Raw genomic sequence first — 22,095 nt, 5'->3', positions numbered from 1 at the left:
AGCCAGGAGCACCACCAAATGTGTCCCCAATACAGCGCACACCCACCCCCCCCCGCAAAAAAAAAAAAGTATATGTACAAAATCTGAGCACAGCTGCAGGGACCCCAGCATTTAAATGGAAATGCTAGAGAGACAAAGAGTTAAGCATCTGCCTTGTTTCAGCATCCCGGTGCCCCATATGGCCTCTGGACCACAGCCCAGAAGGGCTCATGAGCACCCTAGAGGAGCCCCAGACCCCAAAGGTTTTAGTCAGGAGGAGGGGACCTTGATGAGGCCACGCCCAGTGGCTCCAGGGATTACTCCTGGCAGGAATCAAATCATCCTTGTCCTGAGGGCTTCTCTACAAGGACTCAATCCCACTGCTACCTCTACAATGTAGACTATCATCTTGATCCTGAGCCTAGAACCCTGCCCCTACCAGCACAGAGTCTGCAGCACTGCCAGGTGTGTCCACACTCAAGTTCGACCAAGAAAATTCAGGCAGAGAATGACCCCAGGTCCCAGCAGAGAGCTGGGAAAGACCTGGGTCCTGCTCCTGGGCAGCAGGAAGGTCTGGGGCTCTGCCCTCCCACTGCGGCTGCACGTGCAAAGGTCCTGAGGGAAAGTTGTGGCATTCCTGTCTGTACCAACCTGTCAGGTGGCAGCAGTGCTGGGCAGTGTCGACTTAACACACACACACACACACCTCATTCTGTTCTGCAGCAGAGGCAGCGAGGTTTATAAGGTATGCCTTAGGGACAAGAGTCCTGCCTGCTCCCTGGGTAAAGACTAGTACACTAGCCATTTCCTGTGACATAGATGCTCAAGGGGTTTAGTGCCCCTGTGCACACGGCCACAGAAAGGCAGTGAAAGACAGCTGCCATCTGCGTACATGGCACATGCTGGCCACAGGCAGCTCCGCCCTGCCTGGTGACCTGGCTTCTGAGCGGGCCACTGTGTCAGCAGCCTGCCACAGCAGCCGGTGAGGGCAGCCATGGAGATGCCTGTCCTTTATCCTATGGCCTTTCTGGAATGCAGCCCCGGGGCGTGGGCACGGCTCCTGTGGGTAAGCACAGACCCAGAAGGGGCTGGATCCCAAAATACCAGCCTCACACTCATACCTGTGTCCCCCAGCAGCTATGGTGGCCCTCTGATGTGGCAGTCCAGTAACCACACTTAAGCTTCTCAGATGCCCACTAGGAAGAATTGTCAACACAGGATCTGTCCAAAATACCCGCTGCAAGAGTAGGTTGTGGCAAAAAAAAAGGGAGGGGGGGCGTGGAGTGATAGCACAGTGGGTAGGCACTTGCCTAGCATGTGGCAGACCCATGCTTGATCCCTGTTATCCCGTTTGGTGTCCTGAACCTTTCCAGGGATGATCTAAGTGCAGAACCAGGAGGAAGCCCTGAACACGGGTGAATGTGGCCCCCAAAAAAGATGTATGGACGCTCAGGTCCATGCTGTTCCACATGTATGGAGCACAGCCCTGATGCTCAGCTCTCCCCCGACACCCCACCATCGGCTGGCCATTCCTAGCCACGAAACAGGGTCTGCCACAGCTTAGATCCCCAGCACCACAAGTGCAGAAACTAACATGCAGAGACATGCAAGTGCCACAGCTGGAGTGCAGCTCCTTGAGACGCACCATCAGCACAAGCGTGCAGCCCTTCTAGTCCTGCCAGTGGCAGCAGAAGTGAGCTGGCTGCAAGGCTGATGATCCCAAGGTGATCCCAGTCTGTTTCTTTTTCTTTTGGGGGTCAAATCTGGAGGCGTTCAGGGCTTACTCCTTGCCCTGTGCTCCGGGATCACTCCTGGCAGGGCTCAGGGGACAATATGGGGTGGTGGGAATCAAACCGAGGTCGGACGTGTGCAAGGCAGCTGCTGCCCCGCTGCACTTGGTCTGGTCTCACGGCCTGTTTCCTGACTTCAGGCTCTCGTAGTCAGACCATCAGGACCTCGTGTGGCCTCCCCCCTGGGTCTGGCTGCTGCCAAGTGCACTCCTGCAACGTGCCACTTTCCAAAAAAGGGTCAGAGGGCCCCTTAGCAGGCGGCTGGAAGCAGTGTGCAGCACTGGCAGCTTTGCCTGGCCTGGGATTGGGGCAGCACTCACTCTTAGGGCGAGTTAGGGATGGGGCTGTTGGCTGTGTCGTGGGCACCCTGGGAAGACTCACACTTGGGAAAGGAAACCCTGTGTGGGAGCACCTTAAAGTCTTTGTTTCTGGACCACACCCAGTGGTGCTCAGGGCTGACTCCTGGCTCTGCACTCAGGAGTCATTCCTGGTAGGGCTCAGGGATCACATGGGGAGGTGAGGACTGAATTCATATCGGCCATGTACTATGCAGAAGCCCTCCTTGTACTCTTGCTCCTGTCCCTTAAGGTCTTCAGGGCTCTTAGGGTGCTGTGCGCTGTGGTGGGAGTTGGCTGTTGGTCATAGGACCAAAGCTGAAGACTTGAACCTGTGCTGTGGGGAAGGGCCAGTTGAGGCAACTGCTCTTGCTGACTGTGGATGCAGAGGCCCTGGCAGGGGCCACTGTAGGAAAACCCCTCCTCCAATCAGGCTCCTCGCACCACTGGAGGGGGTGCAAAGGGCCTTAGTGTGGTGCCAAGGTCTGGGTAAGAAGCACTGCCTGTGTCCGACAGTCTGACCATACAAAGCAAATCTGCACCCACTGTTGAGCTGCAGTTGCCCATTTGGGGTACTGGCAGCTGTATGGGGAACGGTGCCTGGCACCCAGAAGCTGGTCTCAGCTGTGTGCACAACCTGGGGTGGCGAGGCTGCTCCCCAACAAGCCAGGGACAAGCCCAGTGCCGTGGAGAAGCAGGAAGTACAAGGTTTCCAGGTCCAGGCCCCTGTGTGTGAGGACCCGAGGGAAGGGCTGGCGCAGGAGGGCTTGGGCCCAGAGTCTTGGCTTCTCAGCCAGTGAGCCATGCACCAGGCCGGTCTGGATGCCCAGCACGCAGTTGAGTGCCCCTCTATGAGGAAGCCATGCCAAGGGCTCACCCAATGGTCCTTGCTTTCTCTAGGGAGGCTGGCCGTGGTCACCCTGATACTGCTGCCTGCATGGATGACCCCACTAGGACTCCAGGGGCCTCTGTGTCCTGATGCGTGGCCTGCAGGGTCCAGCCCTGGCTCTGTGGAAGATCAGGGTAGAAGCAGATTGATGAGAAGTCCCAGCCTTGTATCTCCCTTTGGGGATGTTGGACAAAGGTGGACTCAGACCCCAGCACTGGGGTGGATGCTGAGTGTGGGATGCAATTGCGCTGTTTTCTGTCTGCCTGGCTCCACCCGCCCCAGCTCAGCCTGTCCTGCCTCTATGCAGCATGTCCACTCTGGAGCTGGACTGCAATCCTTGCAGACTGTGTGATGCCCTGCTGGTCAGGCTAATCCTGGCTACTCTGTTCCTCCGTGTGCCCCTCATAGACCATCCTGAGAGTGGGTAGCAGCTTCCGTATCTGCTGAGAGCCTGTGAGCCCAAAGTTTGGCATTGGTGAGGCGCTGAGTCACACACTGAAAACTCTCCTGGGGTCACACACACATGCTCAGCGGTTCCTCCTGGCTGTGCACTCAGATCACTCCTGGGGGGGCTCGGGGATCATACAGGATACTGGAGATAGAACCCAAGTTGGCCATATGCAAGGCAAGCACCTTGCCCGCTGTGCTGTTGCCCTGACCCTTACACTGAATCTTTTGCCAGCAATGACCTGGCTGACTGGGGGGTGCAGATCCCAAGGGACACCTTCACACCTGACTGGGGGTGAGACAGTTGAGAGTGGGGTGCTCCGGTGGTCCGTGTCTGAGTGGGGGCCGCGTGTATCCTTGTGCCGGGCGTGGGCGTGCCCGTCTGAGCCCCTGCTTACTTCAGCACTGTGGTTTCCTCCAGTGAGCCAGGCGGCCTGGAATGTCCGCACCCCAGGAACCAGAGCCCAGGGGGGCTGGCTGGCTGCCTGCAGCTCAGCCACGCCTCTGAGAGAGAGGAAGTGGGTCCAGGGCTCAGGCCTGGTGGGGGGCAAGGCAGAACTCAGGGTGGGATGCGGTGAGGTCAGTGGCTTGACTTTTGTCCCTCCGGGAACGACTGGAGAGGGTGAAGGAGCCAGGTTGGCAGCCCAGATGCCCACTGGCCGTTGGCTCTCATCTGGGGCACTTCCAGCCGGGATTTGGGCCGAGACTGCAAGCTTTCGATGGCTCTGCTGGCCTCAGAGAAGGCAAACGAGACGGCAGTGCCTGTGAGCCTGTGTCCATGTTTGGCAGGCCACAGGTTGGCTTTGGGGCCCTGCAGCCCTTCACTCTGGCTGAGTCCCGAGTCCTCCCCAGGGCTAGCTGACCCCAGCCTCGGTCAGCAGAGGGCCTTCCCGGAATCTCTGCTGTCTTGGGGGAAGGCAGGGCGGGAGAGCAGGGAGCCAGAAGGCGGCAGGGGCGGGGAGGCCAGGGCTAACACAAACCAGTTAGCAAAACAAGGGGGGCCGAGGGCGGGGCTGTTTTCCCAGGCCAGACCCTGACTCCAGTCTGAAAGGGGCCGCCCTAGGGCTGAGGACTGTGGGTGGGTCGCAGGGCTCACAGGGACACAGGTCACAGCACCCAGCCCTCATTCGTCCCACTCTCCGAACCCTGGAGCCTGAATCCAGAGTTTGTCTCAGGAAGGATAGATAGTCTGGTGAGACCCAGCCTGCAAGGGACTGGGCCCTGTGGCCCATGGCCGTAATTCAACCCAAATGCCTGTGGGTTTGCTGTTTGGACTTTCTCTGAGGTCTGCCTGAATAGCTGGAACAGCTCAGCACGCAGGCTGTACTCTGTCATTTTCAATTTGTTTATGCGACTCGGTGCCTTCTGTGGTGGCTGAACCCTTGTCCGTACTCGGGTGGGCACGTTGGAAGGCCAGGCTCTGGTGGGCACACAGGGAAGGGGACTCATGCCACCACAGGGCTCAGGCCACCGGTGGGCACTGGCTGACAGGTCTGAGCACACAGCCTGGCTCCTTGGGGTGCCACTGGCGGGGGGGTGGTGGTGCTCCCCAGAACCACAGATCTGGGGCAGTCGCAGACATGCCTTGTCCCTCCTGCCAGTCCTGGTGAGGCCACTGTCCCCGTCCAGGGCCCACAACAGAGAGGGGCTGGGGCCAGGCCCTCCCCTCCCTGCAGGCCCGCCAAGGATGGGGGAGGCCAAGGGGCCTGGCAGGAGCTGAGGGGCGGGCAGTCTAGGTCTGACCCAGCCCAGGGCTCCGTGATGTCACGCGGGTGCTGAGGAGGGGGAGGGCCAGCTGTTTTTCTGGAGAGTTGGAGCAGACAAAGCCGGCTGGCCGGGCCAGTGGGCGCCATGGAGCTCCGTCCAGGGCTGCTCGTCTGGGTGCTGCTGCTCCTGCAGGGTGAGTGATGAGGCGGCTGGGAGAAGGGACAGGCCTGGGGGCCACGATCAGGGGCCCCCAGAGCAGGGTGGGTGTCGGCCCTTCAGGGGCAGTTGAAACCCCTCAAGCCGCACCTGGCGTGTGTCAGGAAGCAGGGGCTCAGAGCCGCAGGGCCTCTCTGGCCCAAGCCCGCCCCTGGGGCCGGCTGGGAATTTCCCGCTGGGCCCCGCAGCAGTGCAGGCGCACAAACGGGCCGGCAGTGGCAGCGGGCCGGTCCTCAGAGTCCTGGCTCCGGGCCCCTGATAGCCAGGGGGCTTGGGCGACCCGGCGTGTGGGCGTGGCCGTTTGTGGGGTCCGTGGGGTCCGCCTGGCCCGGGCGGGCATGCAGGTCCAGCGAGGGCCTGGCTTCAGCGCCCAGAGCAGGGGTGCTTGGGGCTCCCCACAGTGACTCTCCTCCTTCCAGGGTCCGCGGTCCTGCCGTCAGGTGAGTGCCCAGCCCCGCCGCCCCGCCCCGCCCCTCGCCCAGGGGCCCCTCCCCGAGCACCTGCCCCTTCCCGCAGGGCCGCCCGGGGGCAGCTCCGTGGTGTCCGAGTCAGCCGTGAGCTGGGCCGCGGGCGCCCGGGCGGTGCTGATGTGCCAGAGCCCGCGCATGGTGTGGACCCAGGACCGGCTGCACGATCGCCAGCGCGTGGTGCACTGGGATGTGGCCGGCGGCCCTGAGCGCCCGGCGCGCCGCCTCGTGGACATGTACTCGGCGGGCGAGCAGCGCGTGTACGAGCCCCGCGACCGCGGCCGCCTCCAGCTGGCGCCGTCCGCCTTCCTCGACGGCAACTTCTCGCTGCTCATCCGCGGTAGGCACAGGGCAAAGGGGCGGGGCGGGGCGCGGGGCCCACCCGCACCGCGTGGCCTCACGCTGCTTCTCGCGGGGCAGCGGTGGAGGAGTCGGACGCGGGGCTGTACAGCTGCAACTTGCACCACCACTACTGCCACCTGTATGAGAGCCGGGCCTTGCTGCTCAACGTCACTGAAGACCGTGAGTGACTCGGCCCGCGCGTCCCGCGGTCGCAGACTCCCGCGCGTCCCCCCGCGGTCCTGCCCCCCGCGCGCCCCCCCGCGGTCGCTGACCTCCGCGCTCACCGCACCCCCCTGCCCCTCCCCCGTCGTGACCCCCGCGCCCCCTCCACCCCCCTCACCCCCCCCCCCCCGTCGCTGACCCCCGCGGTCGCTGCGCCCTACGCTCACCGCGCCCCGCGCCCCGCAGCCCGGGCCGCCCGCGCCTTCTGGGACGGCGAAAAGGAGGTGCTGGTGGTGGCTCGCGGGACGCCCGCGCTATTGAGCTGCGTGAACCGCGCGCACGTGTGGACCGACCGGCACCTGGAGGAGGCGCAGCAGGTGGCACACTGGGACCGGCAGCCTCCGGGGGTGTCGCACGACCGCGCTGACCGCCTGCTCGACCTGTACGCGTCGGGCGAGCGCCGCGCCTACGGGCCGCGCTTCCTGCACGACCGCGTGGCCGTGGCGGCCGACGCGTTCGCGCGCGGCGACTTCTCGCTCAGCATCGACCCGCTGCAGCCGGCCGACGAGGGCACCTACTCCTGCCACCTGCACCACCACTACTGCGGCCTGCACGAGCGCCGCGTGTTCCGCCTGAGCGTCACAGCGCCCGTCTCGCTGCCCCCGCGGGGCTCCCCGGGCAATGGCTCTGGCTCCGGCGGCGCCACCCCTCGCCCAGGTGCGGCCGCCTCCCCTCCCGCGCGTGGCCCGTGGTGGCCTGTGCCCCACTGACCACCGGCCCCTACTGCAGACCCCACGCTGGCACGCGGCCGCAGCGTCATCAATGTCATCGTGCCCGAGGGCCACGCGCACTTCTTCCAGCAGCTGGGCTACGTGCTGGCCACGCTCTTGCTCTTCATCCTGCTGCTCATCACCGTCATCCTGGTCACCCGCCAGCGCCTCCGCGCAGACGCCAGCCCCGGGGAGCGCAAGCGGCCCCAGAATGAATCTCCCCTGCCAGGCTATGAAGGCGTGGAGAAGTTGAGGACGCTGAAGGGGTGAGTTTCGTCCTGCTTGTTCCCTCAGGGGACCCCCACCCCATCAGCTGCTCTGACCTGGGCTGCTCTGACCTTCAGGAAGGACGTGAGCGTGGCCCAGTGGACGGGGAGCTCCCAGGAGCAGGCGCCGTGCAGGAGTGAGCACATCCCACTAGGTGAGCCCAGCACCTGCCCCACTCACCCGGTCACGTGGGGGGCACCCCGGCAGGGCCCTCAGCACGCTCTTCCCATCCCAGACTACAAGAACAACATCCTGAAGGAGAAGGCTGGGTTGGCCCACAGCCCCCTGCCCACCAAGACCCTGGACCTGGATAAAGGTCAGTGGCTGGGAGGGTGATGCCCTCCCACCTCCCAGCCAGCTCAGACTTGGGGGTTTGCGGGGACAAGTGGCGAGCCCAGGGCGGAGAGCTGACCACTTGCCCACATTGGCAGAGCTCAGAAAGGAGTACTGCAAATGAGCCGCCCGCCCGCTGCCCTCCCTGTCGTGGACCTTCTCTGCCCCTTCAGCGGCTGGTCCGCTGCCCTCAATCTGCCCTGGTTTGGCTGCCTGCAGAGCCCTCCGGGAAGCCGCCCTCCCTGCCCAGTGAACAGAGGTGCCCACCAGCCTGGGACAGGATGCAGTCCCTGCCTGCCCTTCCCTGCCCCTGTCCAGCCCCCATTCCACAATCTGCTGTGTCTCTCATTGCGTGTCCTCATGTGACTTCTGACCCTGTTCCCCGCCCACTGGCTGGAGTCCAGGGTTGGGCCCCTGGTGGCTTCCGTCAGTCTGAGGACAGGGTGAGGAAGGTTCTGGGCAGCCTGTGGTGGCTCCTGTCCCTGCACCAGCTCCTCCCTGGGCCACTGGGGCCTCCCCTTCCTAATAAAAGCTGGCTGATTTCCCCTGTATCCTGGTTTTCCTAACTGCTTTTGTTGTTGTTATTGTTTTGGTTTGGGCCACACCCAGTGGTGCTCAGGCGGCTTACTCCTGGCCAGGCTCTCTTGGACCCTATGCAATGTGGATGACAGAACCCAGGTCAGCTGTGTGGAAAGTGCCTCCGACCCCACTTGCACCCTCTCACCATCTCTCTGGCCCCTTTTCCTCACCTTGGTCAGAAGTTCAAGATCACAGATCATTTCTCAGAGTGGGCGGGACTTCCTGGACAAGAGGGTGGGGGATGTGGTGGGTAGCAGACAGTGGCAAGAAGAGTCTCACCCTGGTTTCTGAAGTGCTCCCAGTGAGCCGAGTGCTCCCACACCTACCCACGGCAGGTGTGCATGTCGCCCCACCCCCCCCCCACCAATCCCCTGCTCTTGTCCTGTGACCTCTGCTGGACTTCATCTGGAGAAGGGAGCCACTACCAGCAGGGTCCAGGTGCTGGCCACCCCACAGGACCAGCTTATTCTCAGCTGCACCAGCAACTTGGGAGAGATTGGCTTGGGCTCACCAGCAGCTGCATCTGTGACCCGCACCCTGTGGTCTGTCTCCTGGTGTTAGCCTGCACCTCTGGAGCAAGCATGCACCCACCAGTCACAGTGGGCTCACTCATCACTCTGGGGAAACTGAGGCTGTAGGGTGTAACGTCAACAGAAAGTTTCCAGGGCCTCAGCCTGGGTCATGACTTACCCAGTAGGTTCTGGAGGTCAGTGCTGGACCACTGGGGTGGGGGGGATGGGGATGTGGGAGTGCTGGGGGCATGTGGTCAGGAACTGGGGGACTGAGCACCGTAGCCCCTCACCTGCAGGTCTTCTCTGGCAGCCTCACCCCCTCTCACTGTCCCCTGGTAGGAGCCGACCCCAGTGGTGTTCTCCATATGGGTGCGGGATGTAGCTGAACCCTTCCCAGCTCCAGAAAACAACTCTGGGGCCTCACACTCTGCCCCCTGCTGCTGGGGTCTCTGCGCCCGCGAGCCGGACGGGACGGGCGCAGAGCTGGACTGTCCGGCGACACCCCCATCCCCGGCCCACAGACCGAAAACCCAGGCGCGGCGACACTTAAGGCCAGAGCCGATCCCCGCGACCGCCTGGCGCGAGACGAAGCGTTGTGAGGGCCGCAGCCTCCGACAGCTGGGGACGCGGGAGCAGGGTCGCTCGACCTCCCCACGTGGGCGCGTCCCTGCCCGCTCACGGGAGAGCCCCGCGGCCCCCGGGACCCGCCCCTCACGCCCCGGGCCCCCGCGTGTCCCCCAGTCTCCCTGCGCCCAGGTTCCCGTGCGCTCCCCGGTCTCCTCCGGTCACCCCCGGCGCCACGGCCCCTTCGTCCCTCCACGGTCCGGCCCCTGGGGTCCCCCCGCCGCCGCCCCGCGGCCCCGCGGCCCGGTTCCCCACGCGCCCGCGCGCTCCGGCCCCGCCTCCGGCCCCGCCCCTCCGCGCGCGTGCGCAGCACGGCCCCGCCCCGTGACGTCACCGCCCGGCTCGCGGGCGCCCCCCGGCGGGCGGCGCTCTCAGAAGGGCCCGCGGTCCCTTTAACTGCGCGGCCCGAGGGGGCGGCGGCGGGCGGACGCGGCGGGGCCGGGGCGGATGGGCGGCCGCGGGCCGCGGGGCGGCGGCGGGCGCGGCGGCGCGGGGCGGCGGGCGCGCGCGCGTGGCCTGGCGGCGGCGGGCGGCCCTGACGCCGCGCGGGCCCCGCGCCATGGCGGAGACCAAGATCATCTACCACATGGACGAGGAGGAGACGCCGTACCTGGTCAAGCTGCCCGTGGCGCCCGAGCGCGTCACGCTGGCCGACTTCAAGAGCGTGCTGGGCAACCGGCCCGTGCACGCCTACAAATTCTTCTTCAAGTCCATGGACCAGGACTTCGGGTCAGTGCGCCCTGGGCCGCGGGCTGCGCCTCCCGCCGGGCCGGGCCCCCCTGGCCGCGCGCGGGGCGCGGGACGGGCGCCGCCGCACCTGTCGGAGGGCGCGGGCAGGCGTCGGGGCGGCCGGCGGGGCCGGGGGCGCCCGACACTGTCCGGGGCTGCGGACCGCAGTCCGGGCCGTCCGCGGGCCGGTGGGCACGGGCCGTGGTCCGCCCGCCCGCGCGCCCCGAGGCCGCAGACGGAGGTCAGACCCTGCCCTCCGGCCGCCCTGCCGCTGGGCCTCCGAGGAGGCCGGCCTGGGGGGTGGCCGTCCTGGCTGGGCACCACCCGGGGTAACCTGAGCCCCCACGGCGGCGCCGGGGCCTGTGTGCCAGCCCCGTCCTTGCACTGACGGCCTCTCCCTGTGACATTGAGGCTGTTTCCTGCTGCCGTGGCCACGGGGCCACCGTGAATCCGGGACTGAAGGACGTTTGGCAATTGCACCAGGGATCCTGGGCACCCTGAAGGTTTCCTGCACACCCACGCGGTGACCCCTGAACCCTCCTCTGGCGCACACCGTCATCCCCAGCCCCTCCTCCAGCTGGCAGGAGCGCCGGCCTTGTGCGTTCTCCCTTGTTACCCGCTTCGTCCTCAGAGCCCACAGCCAGTGGGCACGGGCACTGTCTGGTCCAGCCGCTGCTCACAGGGAGTGCAGGCCATCTCTCTCGGGCGCTGTCCTGACCCTGCGAGGCTCTGCTGGCCTCTGGGTCTGCGGCGGGGCTTGTGGGCCGCCAGGGTGGCCTCTTCCCAGGCTTGGCACCCCCATTTCTTTCTCTTTATTTGTTTATTTTTCATTGGATCACCGTGAGATACACAGTTTCAAGGAAGGCACCTCCCCTTCTAAGCTGGGCCCTGGAGGTGCTGCCGAGGGCGTCCAGCTGGAGGGTGGGGCCTAGCTCAAGAGGGGCAATAGAGCCAGAGGTGTGGGGACTCGGAGCCCCCTAACAGGAGCCTGGGCCTTTTACCACTGATGGCTGGGCTGGGCGCGGGGTGCCCCATGCCGAACTGGCCAGCTCTGTGCATAGGACGGGTTAGGGAGAGGCCAAGCTTCCGTGGTCCCTGACTTGGGGTGTGTGGCCGCCCCCCGGGTCTGCTGGCCTGGGAACCTCCTGGGCTGTTGTGAGTAGATTCCTCTCCGGGGCGGGGCTGCGGGGGCGGGGGCGCGCCGGCCAGCCACAAGTTCAGGGTTAACCAGGATCTTGCCGGGAATTCTGAGGTGGGGCATGGTGCCAGCAGGGGTGCGCAGGGCGGAGGCACTTCCTCTGCGTGGCACGGGGTCCCTCCCTCCCTGTGGAGCTCAGGAGTGCCCTTTGGCCTGTCTGCCCCATGCTGCCTCTCCGGGGTGGAAGGCGGGAGGTGTTTCTGGCTGGGGAATTAGCCTGCAGAGGGCTTGTCGCCACTGCTGGGACATTGGAACCTGGCATCGGACCCTCCCCATCCCCACCTGGTGTGGCTGACTCAGAAGGGCTGGGCTGGGGTGTGGCGGAGGACGCCAGGCACCTGGGCTTGCAAAGGGCTCAGCAGTGGGGCACTCGCCTGGTGTCTGAGGCCCAGAGCTCCATTTCCGGCACCAGGAAAAGAAATAGCCAAGAGAGCCAGGCCCCCACCCCCGTCTCCGCTGCCGCTGTCCCTTGAGTTCCCCCTCTTCCTGGGTAGTCACACCCTTCCCTGGGAAGTCAGCTGAGAGCAGAGAGGGGGTCCTGAGAAGTGGCTCACCTTCTGGCCATGTGTGATCGGCCCAGGGCCCCAAGCTGTCTGCTCTGTCCACAGTGCCCAGTGGAGTGGACAGGTCCCTGCTCCCTGTCAGAGAGCCTGGGGCCAGTTATGCAGGGCCTCCTGCCACCTGCTGCTGCCACGACTGGCCAAGATGAGGCGGCCGCTCAGCCGACCTAGAGGCTGCTTCCTGTCTGGCCAGCAGGCGGCCGCTGATGCCCAGGCAGGGGAAGCATCTGGGCTGGGTGGGGGCGGGGGGGGGGGGCGCTCCCGGCCCTGGGGGTGGAGCTGAAGGCTCTGGGCGGGGCTCCCGTTCTGGGGGCGGGGCTTGATCCCAATGCTGGGGCACTTTCAGGGCCATCCTGCCCTGGTGTGTGGGTCACCAGAGGGCACATGGGATCTTGCTGGTCCCGAAAGTTTGCCGGCTGTTCACTCCTCAGTCCTTTGGATCTTGACACCTGCTTCCAGCCCCAGGTCATCTTCTACCGGTCAGCATTGCCTTGGCTGGTCCTGTCTGTGCACCTTTCTCAGCCCAGCCATGTGACCTGGCAGTATGAGGCAGGCGAGGGGCTGGCCACCGGGCTGTGGGTGTTGCTGGAGGGCTGGCCCTAGCTGGTCTCAAGCTGGGCAGCCTCAGTGAGCAAGACTGCCGGGGGTTGGGGGTGGGATGTGGTCTGCCCCTGGGGTCTGGGGAAGTCCCCTTTAACCAGGTCCCGCTCTGCCACAGGGTGGTGAAGGAGGAGATCTCTGATGACAATGCCCGGCTGCCCTGTTTCAATGGCCGCGTGGTGTCCTGGGTGAGCCCTGGTGGGCGGGAGGCTGGGCTGGGGGAGGCTGGTGTCCACATCAGCCATGCCCTGAGTACCCCCTCTCCTCTGCAGCTGGTCCTGGCTGAGGGCTCCCACTCGGACACAGGGTCTCAGGGCACAGATGGCCACACAGACCTTCCCACCCCCTTGGAGCGGATGGCTGGCATTGGGGACTCTCGGCCCCCTTCTTTCCAGTAAGAACCCAGGCAGCGGTAGCATGTGGGGAGGGAGGGCAGCAAGCAGACCCATCAGTGAGGAGCTCATCCACAGGAGGTGGGCAGTTGGGTGGGCAGGTGCCTCTGCTGGAGCCAGAGGAAATGAACTCGGACTGTCCGGGCCTTGCTGGCCCAACCTGACCCGTCCCCCACTGCACAGCCCAAATGTGGCCAGCAGTCGCGATGGCATGGACAATGAGACTGGTACCGAGTCTCTGGTTGGTCACCGGCGGGAGCGACCTCGGCGTCGGAACCGTGAGGAAGGTAAGACGCCTACCCAGGTCTGAGATGCAGCAGCCCCTGCTGACTCTGGCCCCTGGTGTCACCCAGATCACTGGTTACTCCCAGAAGTCAGCTCCCTTCCTGACTGTCCCCACAGCCACCAGGACCAATGGGCACCCACGGGGGGACCGGCGGCGGGATGTGGGGCTGCCCGCGGACAGCGCTTCCACTGTGCTGAGCAGCGAGCTGGAGTCCAGCAGCTTCATTGACTCGGACGAGGACGACAACACCAGCCGGTGAGCGAGTTGGGCCATAAGGTGTGGCACAGGTGTGCACATGTGTGGGGCCAGGGGGCATGGCACAGGTGTGTGTGCACAGGTGTGTGCTAGGGTGAAGGTGCCTGATAACCTCTGGAGCGTGTCTTGGCGTGTGTGTGTGTGTGTGTACATGTGTCATGCGGGAGGTGGTGTGTGTGGACAGGTGTATGCATGGCCGCATCCATGCCCTTGTCCCCGTCTCCTCCAGGAGGTGCTTGGTGGGTGTGCCCCTAGCCCGTGGCCTCACTCTCCCCTGCCGGGGGGGGGGGGGGGAGCGGGCTGTGTCCAGGGCCTGAGCCTGCACACTCACCCCCAGGCTGAGCAGCTCCACAGCACACAGCACATCCTCCCGGCTCATCCGGAAGCACAAGCGCCGGCGGCGGAAGCAGCGCCTGCGGCAGGCCGACCGGGTAGGTGGTGGCAGGCGGGCAGGGCACGCTGCCTTGCAGCCGCACAGCCACAGCCCTGACCCCGTCCCCGCAGGCGTCCTCCTTCAGCAGCATCACCGACTCCACCATGTCCCTGAACATTGTCACCGTCACTCTCAACATGGGTGAGGCCTGTGGCCCGTGGTGGACGGGTAGGTGGGCGGGTGGGCAGGTGGGCAGCGCTGCTCACCCTTTGCCCCCACAGAGCGGCACCATTTCCTGGGCATCAGCATCGTGGGCCAGAGCAATGACCGCGGGGACGGCGGCATCTACATCGGCTCCATCATGAAGGGCGGGGCAGTGGCCGCCGATGGCCGCATCGAGCCTGGGGACATGCTGCTGCAGGTGTGCTGGGGGCCCGTGGCGGGAGGGCGGGACCCTCCCCACCCACCTCCACTGAGCCCTGCCCCCCTTCCAGGTGAACGACGTCAACTTCGAGAACATGAGCAATGATGACGCTGTGCGGGTGCTGCGGGAGATGGTGTCCCAGACTGGGTGCGGTGGGCGCGGGGGCACGGGGGCGGGAGGGCTGCTGCAGTCTCTAGGGGGTGACCCGCACTTCCCGACCCCTGCAGGCCCATCAGTCTCACGGTGGCCAAGTGCTGGGACCCCACACCGCGGAGCTACTTCACGATCCCGAGGGGTGAGTGACCCCATGGGGTCAGGGGCAGGGACCCCTGGACTCGACCTGAGCTCTGATTTTTCTCCTGTGTGTCTGTTCCTCTGCCCCCCCCACGGCATCTGCCCAGCTGACCCCGTCCGGCCCATCGACCCCGCGGCCTGGCTGTCACACACAGCAGTGCTGAGTGGAGCCTTGCCACGCTACGGTACGAGCCCGTGCTCCAGCGCTGTCACCCGCACCAGCTCCTCCTCACTAACCAGCTCTGTGCCTGGCGCCCCACGTAAGTGGCAGCTCCCAAGAGCAGGGCCGGGGGCCACGCCAGGGCCATCCCAGCCCCCGTGCTCCGCTGCCACCTGCTCGGCTCTGGCCGGGCGCGTTGTGGACATGCTTCCTGCTGCTAACACCACTAACACGCGCCAGCAGAGGACTCCTGGGGGTCTGCGGAGTGGGGTGGCTCCCCCCGATCTGGGCCCCAGGCCTTGGGGCATCTCCTCCGGGGGAGGCCCAGGCCCAGCCCCCACCTCCACGGCGCCTGCCTCTGCTGCAGGGTCAGGGTCTGGTCCCTTGGCCACCCGGGGCTGCGGTGGGCGCACCCCCACCCGCCCTGAGAGATGTGCCTTGTAGAGCTGGAGGATGCGCCGCTGACCGTGAAGAGTGACATGAGCGCTGTGGTGCGGGTCATGCAGCTGCCAGACTCAGGCCTGGAGATCCGCGACCGCATGTGGCTCAAGATCACCATCGCCAACGCCGTGATCGGTGAGCAGCTCCGGGAGGGCGGCCAGAGTGCCCTGCAGGGTGGCCCGCGGCTGTGGGCCGGCTGACCCCGCTGCCCGCAGGCGCTGACGTGGTGGACTGGCTCTACTCGCACGTGGAGGGCTTCAAGGAGCGGCGGGAGGCGCGCAAGTACGCCAGCAGCATGCTGCGGCGCGGCTTCCTGCGGCACACTGTCAACAAGATCACTTTCTCTGAGCAGTGCTACTACGTGTTTGGGGGCCTGTGCAGCAGTGAGTGGGAGCCGGAGGTGGGCAGGGCCACCCCACCCCCCGCCTGCTGGCCAGCCCTCACGCCCTCCTCTCCCTGCAGACCTGGCCGCCCTGAACCTCAACAGCGGCTCCAGTGGGGCCTCTGATCAGGACCCTGTGGCCCCGCTGCCCCACCCCAGTGCCCCTTGGCCCCTGGGTCAGAGCTACCCCTACCAGTACCCGGGCCCCCCGCCCTGCTTCCCGCCCGCCTACCAGGACCCTGGCTTCAGCTACGGCAGTGGCAGCGCTGGGAGTCAGCAGAGCGAAGGTGCGTGCCCAGACAAGCCTCCCTGTCCAGTCTCTGCCTGGGCCCCCTCCTGCCCTGTGCTCTGCCCTGCTGGGGGAGGGGTCTGGGGCATGGCCGGAGACTTGCAGTTGGGGGTCTACAGGAGCGACAGACTCAGAGGAGATACCCCGTGTGCATGAGCCTCCAGGGAGCTGGTGCTGGGCCCCTGGCAGACCTCGAGCCCCCTGGGCAGGCTGGGCAGGCATCCGAGCGGGCTGCCCTCCGGGTGGGCTTGCAGAACAGGGCCTTGCAGTGGCCGGAGCCCCAGGCTGCGGGGAGGGGCGGCGGGAGGGGGTGGTGGCGGGGAGCTGCTCTGTAACTCGTGCTATCCCTTGCTTTGTGCTGAGCAAGCCTTAGACTGAAGGACTAGCGGAACCACCTCGGGCCGGTAAGCCACAGTTCTGCCCGGCGTCCCTCGGCACGCCCTTGCCGGCTGGTGCCCTGACACCTCAGGATGGGCTCAGGGTCCGATGGAAGGTGGTCATGGAGGGGGCAGGAGGCTGGCTGGCGTCTCGTTTCTCAGCTGCAGGACCAGGCCCTCACCATAGGCGTCGGGGTGAGGCTGGGTGTCCCGGCTGCTCCCGCCCACCTGCTGCATGGCCACCCTCCCACCCCACCGGACTTGTGGCCACCAGGTTCTGCCAGTCCTGGGAGCAGCCGGGGCTGACCGTGTGCCTTCACCCCCGCCCCTCCGCAGGGAGCCGGAGCAGCGGGTCAGCACGCAGCGGCGGGAGCAGCCGGCGAGCCCTGGGCCGAGAGGAGTGCTGGACAGCGGGAGCCAGGGGCAGCGGCAGCGAGTCAGACCACACGGCCCCTAGTGGACTGGGCGGCAGCAGCTGGCGTGAGCGTCCAGCCAGCCAGCTTAGCCAGGCCACGGCTGCTGCCCCTGGCCTCCCCCCATCGCGCCCCCTAACCAAGACACACGTGGTGGTGGGGGGGCCGCCCGGGGGGCCACCCGTGCGGGAGCTGGCTGCCGTGCCCCCAGAGCTGACGGGCAGCCGCCAGTCCTTCCAGAAGGCCATGGGCAACCCCTGTGAGTTCTTCGTGGACATCATGTGAGGGGTACCTGGTCCTGGGCTGCACCCTGCTGGCTCACCAGGGATGCGGGCAGGAATGTGGAGGGCATTTGGACCCCTGACCCTCCGCTTACCAGGGGTTCCAGAACCGCCCGGGCCCCAGCTGAGAGGCTGTTGGGCCCGCCCCCCTCAGCTGGCACCTAGGCTGGACCCCCAGCCGCCCAGGGCAGGGATTTAATTTATTTATTTATTGCCTGGCCTGTGTGGTCTGGGGGTGGGGGTGGGTGCCAGGGCTCCTCCACATCCCAGCTGGCTCTTGGTGCCAAGGAAGGTGTCAACTGGGGTCTCTGGAAGGGGCATGGCCCATGGGGGTGCCCGGCAGAAGCCCCTGCCCCTCAGAGGCACCTTCTGTGTACATCTATTTTAAACATGGAAAAGCATTTAATTTTCTGGGACTGATGTGTGCCGTGTCCTTTCCTCCTGCCGCGGTCACAGAGCAGATGTGGTGTCTGCTCCATCCAGGCTCGCTCACAGTGGGTGGGGTTCCTAGCGGCCACCTGGGCATAGACAGGGACAGTCTCGGGGTCCAGGTGCCCGTGGGCTGAGGCGTCATTGAGGGTCAGGCCAGCAGCTAGCCTTGGGTCTCCACAGAGCGAGGCGGTAAGGGTGCAGGGTGAGGCTCAGGACTGCGGGTGCTGGGCCTGCCCAGGCACTTCACCCTCCTGGCAGGGCCCCTCCCCCGGGAAGAGGGCGGGGGTGTTGCCATGCAGCTGCCGGAGCAGCATGTAGCACAGGGGCAGGTGGAAGGTGGCCAGGATGCCCAGGGCTGAGAGGAGGGTGGCGCCCATCTCCACAGCTGGCTGGTAGTTCACGTGCACGTTGGCAGAGAGGGGTACGTAGGAAGTCCAGGTGAGCAGGTAGGCCAGCGCCGCGAAGGTGAGACTGCGCGCCCCGGTATGGCTGTCGGGTTGGCTCCTCACCAGGAAAGTGCTCAGGAAGCAGAGGGCAGCCAGCACATTGCTGGGCGCATGCACCAGGCCGAAGGCCAGCCAGGAGTGCTGGTGGCACTGCAGCAGCATCTCCGAGGGCAGCACCTGCCCATCGGCCACCACCTGCGGCGGGAAGGCCACCAGAAACCAAGCACACAGTGCCACCTGCACCAGCAGCGCCAGCAGCACCACCAGCCAGGCCCAGGCTCGCTGCAGGCAGCCTTGCAGCGGCCCTGCCCAGCCCGGTGGCAGCGCCGACCCGGCGAAGATCTGGATGGCCTGTAGGAAGAGTGTGCTCAGGCAGCCAGTGAGTGGGAGCTGCAGCAGTGGCTGCTGGGCCAGGCAGCGGGCAGAGCTGGGTCGTCCTGGGAACAGGAGGACACCAAGGCAGCCAAGGCCCAGGCAGGACAGACCGAAGCAAGCTCGAGGTCCGCCTGAGGCTCGCACCAGTGGACTGTGTCGGTGCTGCAGGAAGAGCCCCAGGGCCCCCAGCACCAGGCTCAGCGTCAGGCCCAGTAGGGCCAGCAGCACCAGCACCACAGGTTCCCCCCAGGCCAGGATCCTGGGCGTGCGGGGGAAGCAGCGCGGACTTCGCGCAGGGGACCACTGGTCAGGGGCACAGCGCCTGCAGAGGGTGTCACCTGCGTGCGGAAAGCAGGCACTCTGTCCCTAGCTCACCTCCACGCCCCCCCCTGCAGCTGGCTCTCCCCCACACACACACATCCTGCACCCCGAGGCCAGTAAGCCCCGCCCACCCACATGCCCCATCCCTGCACCAGTCACCCCGACCCTGCCCTTCACCCACCCCAAGGTTGACTCACTCCCCCAGGCACATGATGAGCACACTCCCCCATCCCACCATCCCCATGCTACATGTCTGTTCCCCCCACACACCCCGATGTCCAGTTCATGTGTCCCACGTGTGCCCACCCCACAGCTGGCTCACCGGGGCTGTGCTGGTAGCTGCCAGCTGGGCAGTCCACGCAGTCGTAGCAGCAGGAGTGGAAACCCTTCACACGGCGTACCTGGCCCTCCTCGCACTGCGGCGAGCACTGGGACACAGGCTCCTGGGGGGGTCTGGGCTCAGCCCTGCACAGCGGCCACCCCCTCCCGCGCCTGCCTGGCAGGGCCAGAGCTATTGGCCAGCACCTACCTGGTTCCCTGGCGTATGCCAGCGCATCTGGTTGCGCCGCAGCCGCAGGCGGCCATCGAAGTGACCCACGGTGCGCAGCTCGGGCCTTGGGGCTCCCCACACCCACAGTTTCAGGTCGTACTCCATGGCCACGTTCCCTTGGGCGTCGAAGCTCAGCTCCAGGCCATGTGCACGGAAGCTCACGTTGTACAAGTTCTTCAGGAGCTGGGCAGGAGGCAGGCGGTGTGGACAGCAAAGTGGGTGGCAGCCTCCCAGCCAGGGTCAAGCCCCCTCCCCTCCCAGGCCCAGCCGCACCTGCCACGGCCGCAGGGGCCCCCGGAGGCAGCCAGAGGGGCCGCAGCCTAAAGCATCGTGGAGCGCCTGGGCCACGCCGTAGACGGCGGCATAGGCAGCAAAAGTCTTGTGGGGTGGCATGCCCCCAGACACGTCGTCCAGAGAGATGTGGTCACACTGGGGACAGCGTGGCCCCAGTACATGCTCATCCTGCCCCGACTGCTCGGCCTCCAGTGAGGAGCAGAAAGCGGGGTCAGCGGCCAGGGCCAGGCGCCTCTGCACATAGGCAGGAAACCCGGGCACGGACGCTCCCCGCTGCAGAAAGCCGAGCACCGTGCCTGCCCGGGCCATGTCCGGGAGCGACATGACCTGGTCCGAGGTGAGCCAGGCCTCGCTGGCCACCCACACCTTGGACGAGAGCTTCTGTTGCGTGCTGTGGGTAAAGAGGCTGCGGGCGGCAAGGGGTGAGGCGAAGAGCACCACCACCTGCACGCGGCTCTGGTTCACGCGGTGGAGCAGGTCCAGCACGGGCCCCAGCTGCGGGGTGCTGGCCGGGCCGGGCAGCGGCACCAGTCCCTCGTGGGCCACGCAGATGCCCTGTGTGCTGGCCAGGCTGGAGAAGAGGCTCAGGCCCTGCCGGCCGTACTCATCATCACTGCCCAGGGCGGCCACCCAGTTCCAGTGCAGTGCTCGCAGCAGAGCCACCATGGCCACTGCCTGCTCGCGGTCGCTCGGCACCGTGCGGAAGAAGGACGGGAAGGACTCGCGTTGGCTCAGTCGGTCAGTGCTGGCGCCGTAGCTGACCTGTGGTGGACAGGAACACCTCATGACTCAGGGCCCTTGACTAGGCCGGCTGGGCCACCTGGGCCCGGGGCAGGCTGGGACGCACCTGGGGCATGAGGAAGAAGCCAAAGAACTTGCCGGTGATGAGGGCCAGCTCCGATGAGTGAGGACCGATGACAGCCAGCACACGGGGCCGGTAGCGTATGTACTCACAGTGTGCGGCCACGCGGCAGCTGCCCACTCCAGCCAGGAACTTGAGGCTGGGCTTCATGGTAACCATGGGCTCTGAGCAGGTGTCCAGGAGGTCGTAGCCAAGACGGAGCCCGGGAAGCAGGGCTGAGCTGTTGTTGATCTCCTCCACGGCCATCTTCACGGCCAGCGCCCAGAGCAGGCCCACGGCAGAGAACCTGCGGCAATGGGGCTGCAGGAACTACCTCGGACCTCGCGGGACCCTGCCCACCCACCCACCCACGATATGCTCACCTACCTGGTGCACTGGATGCCCTGGGGCTGGGTCCTGACCCCCAGCCCCGTGTCTGCAGCCGTGCCCAGGGGAAAGAGCCCACCCAGCACGTAGTCACCTCTGGCACTGAGCTGCCGTGACAGGCACAGTGGGGCCGCCAACCCAGGGCCCAGGAGAGCCATAAGGCCGAGAAGAAGGTGCATGGCGGGCAGTGGTGAGCAGCGGCAGGCACCAGTGTGTGTAGATAAGGAGTGTGGACAGGGAGGGGCGAGGATTTGTTTAGTTGCCACAAGCGCCCCACCTCAATTGGCCAGACTCCAGCACTAGCTGCATAGCCGAGCCACACCGGGCCAGACGGCAGGATCTGAATGCCATGGACCATGACCTGCCCATGCCCCCACACCCCACCCTTGAAGGGGAGGTGGGACCCCAGGACATGTGTTGGCCACTGGGTCTGGGCCCTCTGGCTGCTGAGGTGCCGTTCTGCGGGTGTGGTCCCAGCAGCCCTAGGCCTGAGAACTAGCTCATGAGATGCTGCCAGCAGGTGTGCCGCAGGGGCCACGCAAATGAGGGACGGACAGGACGGAAGAGGATGGCAGGAGGTGGCAGGACACCGAGTGGAACCAGATGGGGGTGGCAACCAAATGGGCACCAGCTGCAGGACCAGGTGTCCACACAGCCTAGCTGGGGCTGATTCTGAGCCAGGGTCCAGGCCCTGGGCACCTGCATAGCAGACCCTTCATCACCCAGATTCTCCCCTGGCCAGGCCGGGCATGCCTGGTGGTCTCAAGTCTGGCCGACGATCTTTGCTTGTCCATGCCTGGTGGCGAGGGTCCTGTTGGGTGGCAGCCGCAGACACACACCACGACATGGCATACATGACATTTTACGTGGCACACACATTACACGCACACCTCACTACATATGTGCTCATGGTTCACTTATACATGACACACACACACCCCCAGTCTCCGTCCGCTGGCCACTGGCCTGGCTAGTCCCATCCTGGCTTCTGGGCTGGGGCCTTGCAGTGTGGGCAGATCCTACAGGATGGCTGTTGTGTGTGTGTGGACGTGACCGTGTAGGCTAGCGGGGCTTCACTACACCTGCCAGGGGCTACCAGTGCCTGTGTCCCAGGGGTCCCTGCAAGATACCCTGCCCTTGTGGTGGGCCCTGCTGCCACATAACCCACTTGGAATGCAGCAGGTTCCGTGCCATTTATTTATGCTGGAAAACCACATCCAGTACGTTCCCAGCAGCCCCAGAGTTCACCCCGGGCGTGCCTGCGCCCATATCTATTGTACACGGGGTGTGGGCTCAAGGGCAGGGCAGGAGTGGAAAGCAGCAAAAGGGGCTGGGGGTGGCAGCAAGGACCAGCCATCACCCTGAGGCTCCGTGATGCAAGCAGAGGCAGGCAGGCTTTGCTCCAGCTTCTCCTGTTGCCCTCATCACGCAGGACAGGGCTGACTATGCTGCAGAAGGGACAGAGGAACCCGCAGTGGCCACTGCTGCCCAGGACAGTCAGCTGGGGATGGCGGCCAGCCAGTCGGGGATGGAGGGGCCAGTCAGGCGGGCACCTTGGTGAAGGATGAGAGGGGCA

General features: G+C 65.7%; 3 protein-coding genes across 5 annotated transcripts; 2 read left to right on the top strand and 1 right to left on the bottom strand.

Moving 5' to 3' along the window:
- The first annotated feature begins 5,078 nt into the window (after positions 1–5,078).
- Positions 5,079–7,981, top strand: MXRA8 (matrix remodeling associated 8). Its single transcript, XM_056128398.1, has 9 exons — positions 5,079–5,340; positions 5,783–5,803; positions 5,880–6,170; positions 6,251–6,352; positions 6,581–7,051; positions 7,124–7,370; positions 7,449–7,525; positions 7,607–7,687; positions 7,803–7,981. Exons 1-9 carry the CDS (start codon positions 5,292–5,294, stop codon positions 7,826–7,828), a joined length of 1,365 nt encoding a protein of 454 aa, XP_055984373.1. The 5' UTR covers positions 5,079–5,291; the 3' UTR covers positions 7,829–7,981.
- Positions 7,982–9,911: 1,930 nt separating this feature from the next.
- DVL1 (dishevelled segment polarity protein 1) lies at positions 9,912–17,289 on the top strand. 3 transcript variants are annotated; one of them, XM_056128381.1, is made up of 16 exons: positions 9,912–10,148; positions 12,625–12,694; positions 12,779–12,900; positions 13,082–13,185; positions 13,301–13,439; positions 13,777–13,870; positions 13,944–14,013; positions 14,094–14,233; positions 14,307–14,383; positions 14,464–14,531; positions 14,638–14,790; positions 15,135–15,266; positions 15,347–15,514; positions 15,594–15,800; positions 16,170–16,206; positions 16,516–16,646. In XM_056128381.1, the coding sequence occupies exons 1-15, from the start codon at positions 9,979–9,981 to the stop codon at positions 16,178–16,180; spliced, it is 1,725 nt and encodes a 574-aa protein (XP_055984356.1). In that variant the 5' UTR covers positions 9,912–9,978; the 3' UTR covers positions 16,181–16,206; positions 16,516–16,646. The 3 variants fall into 3 exon arrangements, with proteins under 3 accessions (XP_055984356.1, XP_055984355.1, XP_055984354.1); XM_056128380.1 differs by lacking the exon at positions 16,170–16,206 and having other exon boundaries at positions 14,638–14,715; positions 16,516–17,289; XM_056128379.1 differs by lacking the exon at positions 16,170–16,206 and having other exon boundaries at positions 16,516–17,289.
- A 225-nt stretch (positions 17,290–17,514) lies between these two features.
- Positions 17,515–20,680, bottom strand: TAS1R3 (taste 1 receptor member 3). Its single transcript, XM_056128333.1, has 6 exons — positions 20,520–20,680; positions 20,139–20,439; positions 19,271–20,053; positions 18,977–19,180; positions 18,770–18,875; positions 17,515–18,464 (listed from the first exon to the last, which is right to left on the bottom strand). Exons 1-6 carry the CDS (start codon positions 20,675–20,677, stop codon positions 17,515–17,517), a joined length of 2,502 nt encoding a protein of 833 aa, XP_055984308.1. The 5' UTR covers positions 20,678–20,680.
- Positions 20,681–22,095: the final 1,415 nt, after the last annotated feature.

The sequence above is a fragment of the Sorex fumeus genome, unplaced genomic scaffold, assembly GCF_029834395.1.
Source record: "Sorex fumeus unplaced genomic scaffold, SorFum_2.1 ptg000064l, whole genome shotgun sequence".
In the NCBI taxonomy this organism is placed as follows: domain Eukaryota; kingdom Metazoa; phylum Chordata; class Mammalia; order Eulipotyphla; family Soricidae; genus Sorex; species Sorex fumeus.
This window is presented reverse-complemented; position numbering and strand designations above follow the sequence as displayed.

Bases quoted from the DNA above. Each gene is read 5' to 3' on its own strand.
- DVL1 (XM_056128379.1), top strand. From the start codon at position 9,979: ATGGCGGAGACCAAGATCATCTACCACATGGACGAGGAGGAGACGCCG. The intron at 12,695-12,778 runs GTGAGCCCTGGT...TCTCCTCTGCAG, and splicing joins ATGGCCGCGTGGTGTCCTGG to CTGGTCCTGGCTGAGGGCTC. The intron at 15,267-15,346 runs GTGAGCAGCTCC...CGCTGCCCGCAG, and splicing joins CATCGCCAACGCCGTGATCG to GCGCTGACGTGGTGGACTGG.
- MXRA8 (XM_056128398.1), top strand. From the start codon at position 5,292: ATGGAGCTCCGTCCAGGGCTGCTCGTCTGGGTGCTGCTGCTCCTGCAG. The intron at 5,804-5,879 runs GTGAGTGCCCAG...CCCTTCCCGCAG, and splicing joins GTCCGCGGTCCTGCCGTCAG to GGCCGCCCGGGGGCAGCTCC. The intron at 6,353-6,580 runs GTGAGTGACTCG...CGCGCCCCGCAG, and splicing joins GCTCAACGTCACTGAAGACC to CCCGGGCCGCCCGCGCCTTC.
- TAS1R3 (XM_056128333.1), bottom strand. From the start codon at position 20,677: ATGGCTCTCCTGGGCCCTGGGTTGGCGGCCCCACTGTGCCTGTCACGG. The intron at 20,054-20,138 runs GTGCGTCCCAGC...TGTCCACCACAG, and splicing joins GCTTCTTCCTCATGCCCCAG to GTCAGCTACGGCGCCAGCAC. The intron at 18,876-18,976 runs GTAGGTGCTGGC...CCTGTGTCCCAG, and splicing joins GGCATACGCCAGGGAACCAG to TGCTCGCCGCAGTGCGAGGA.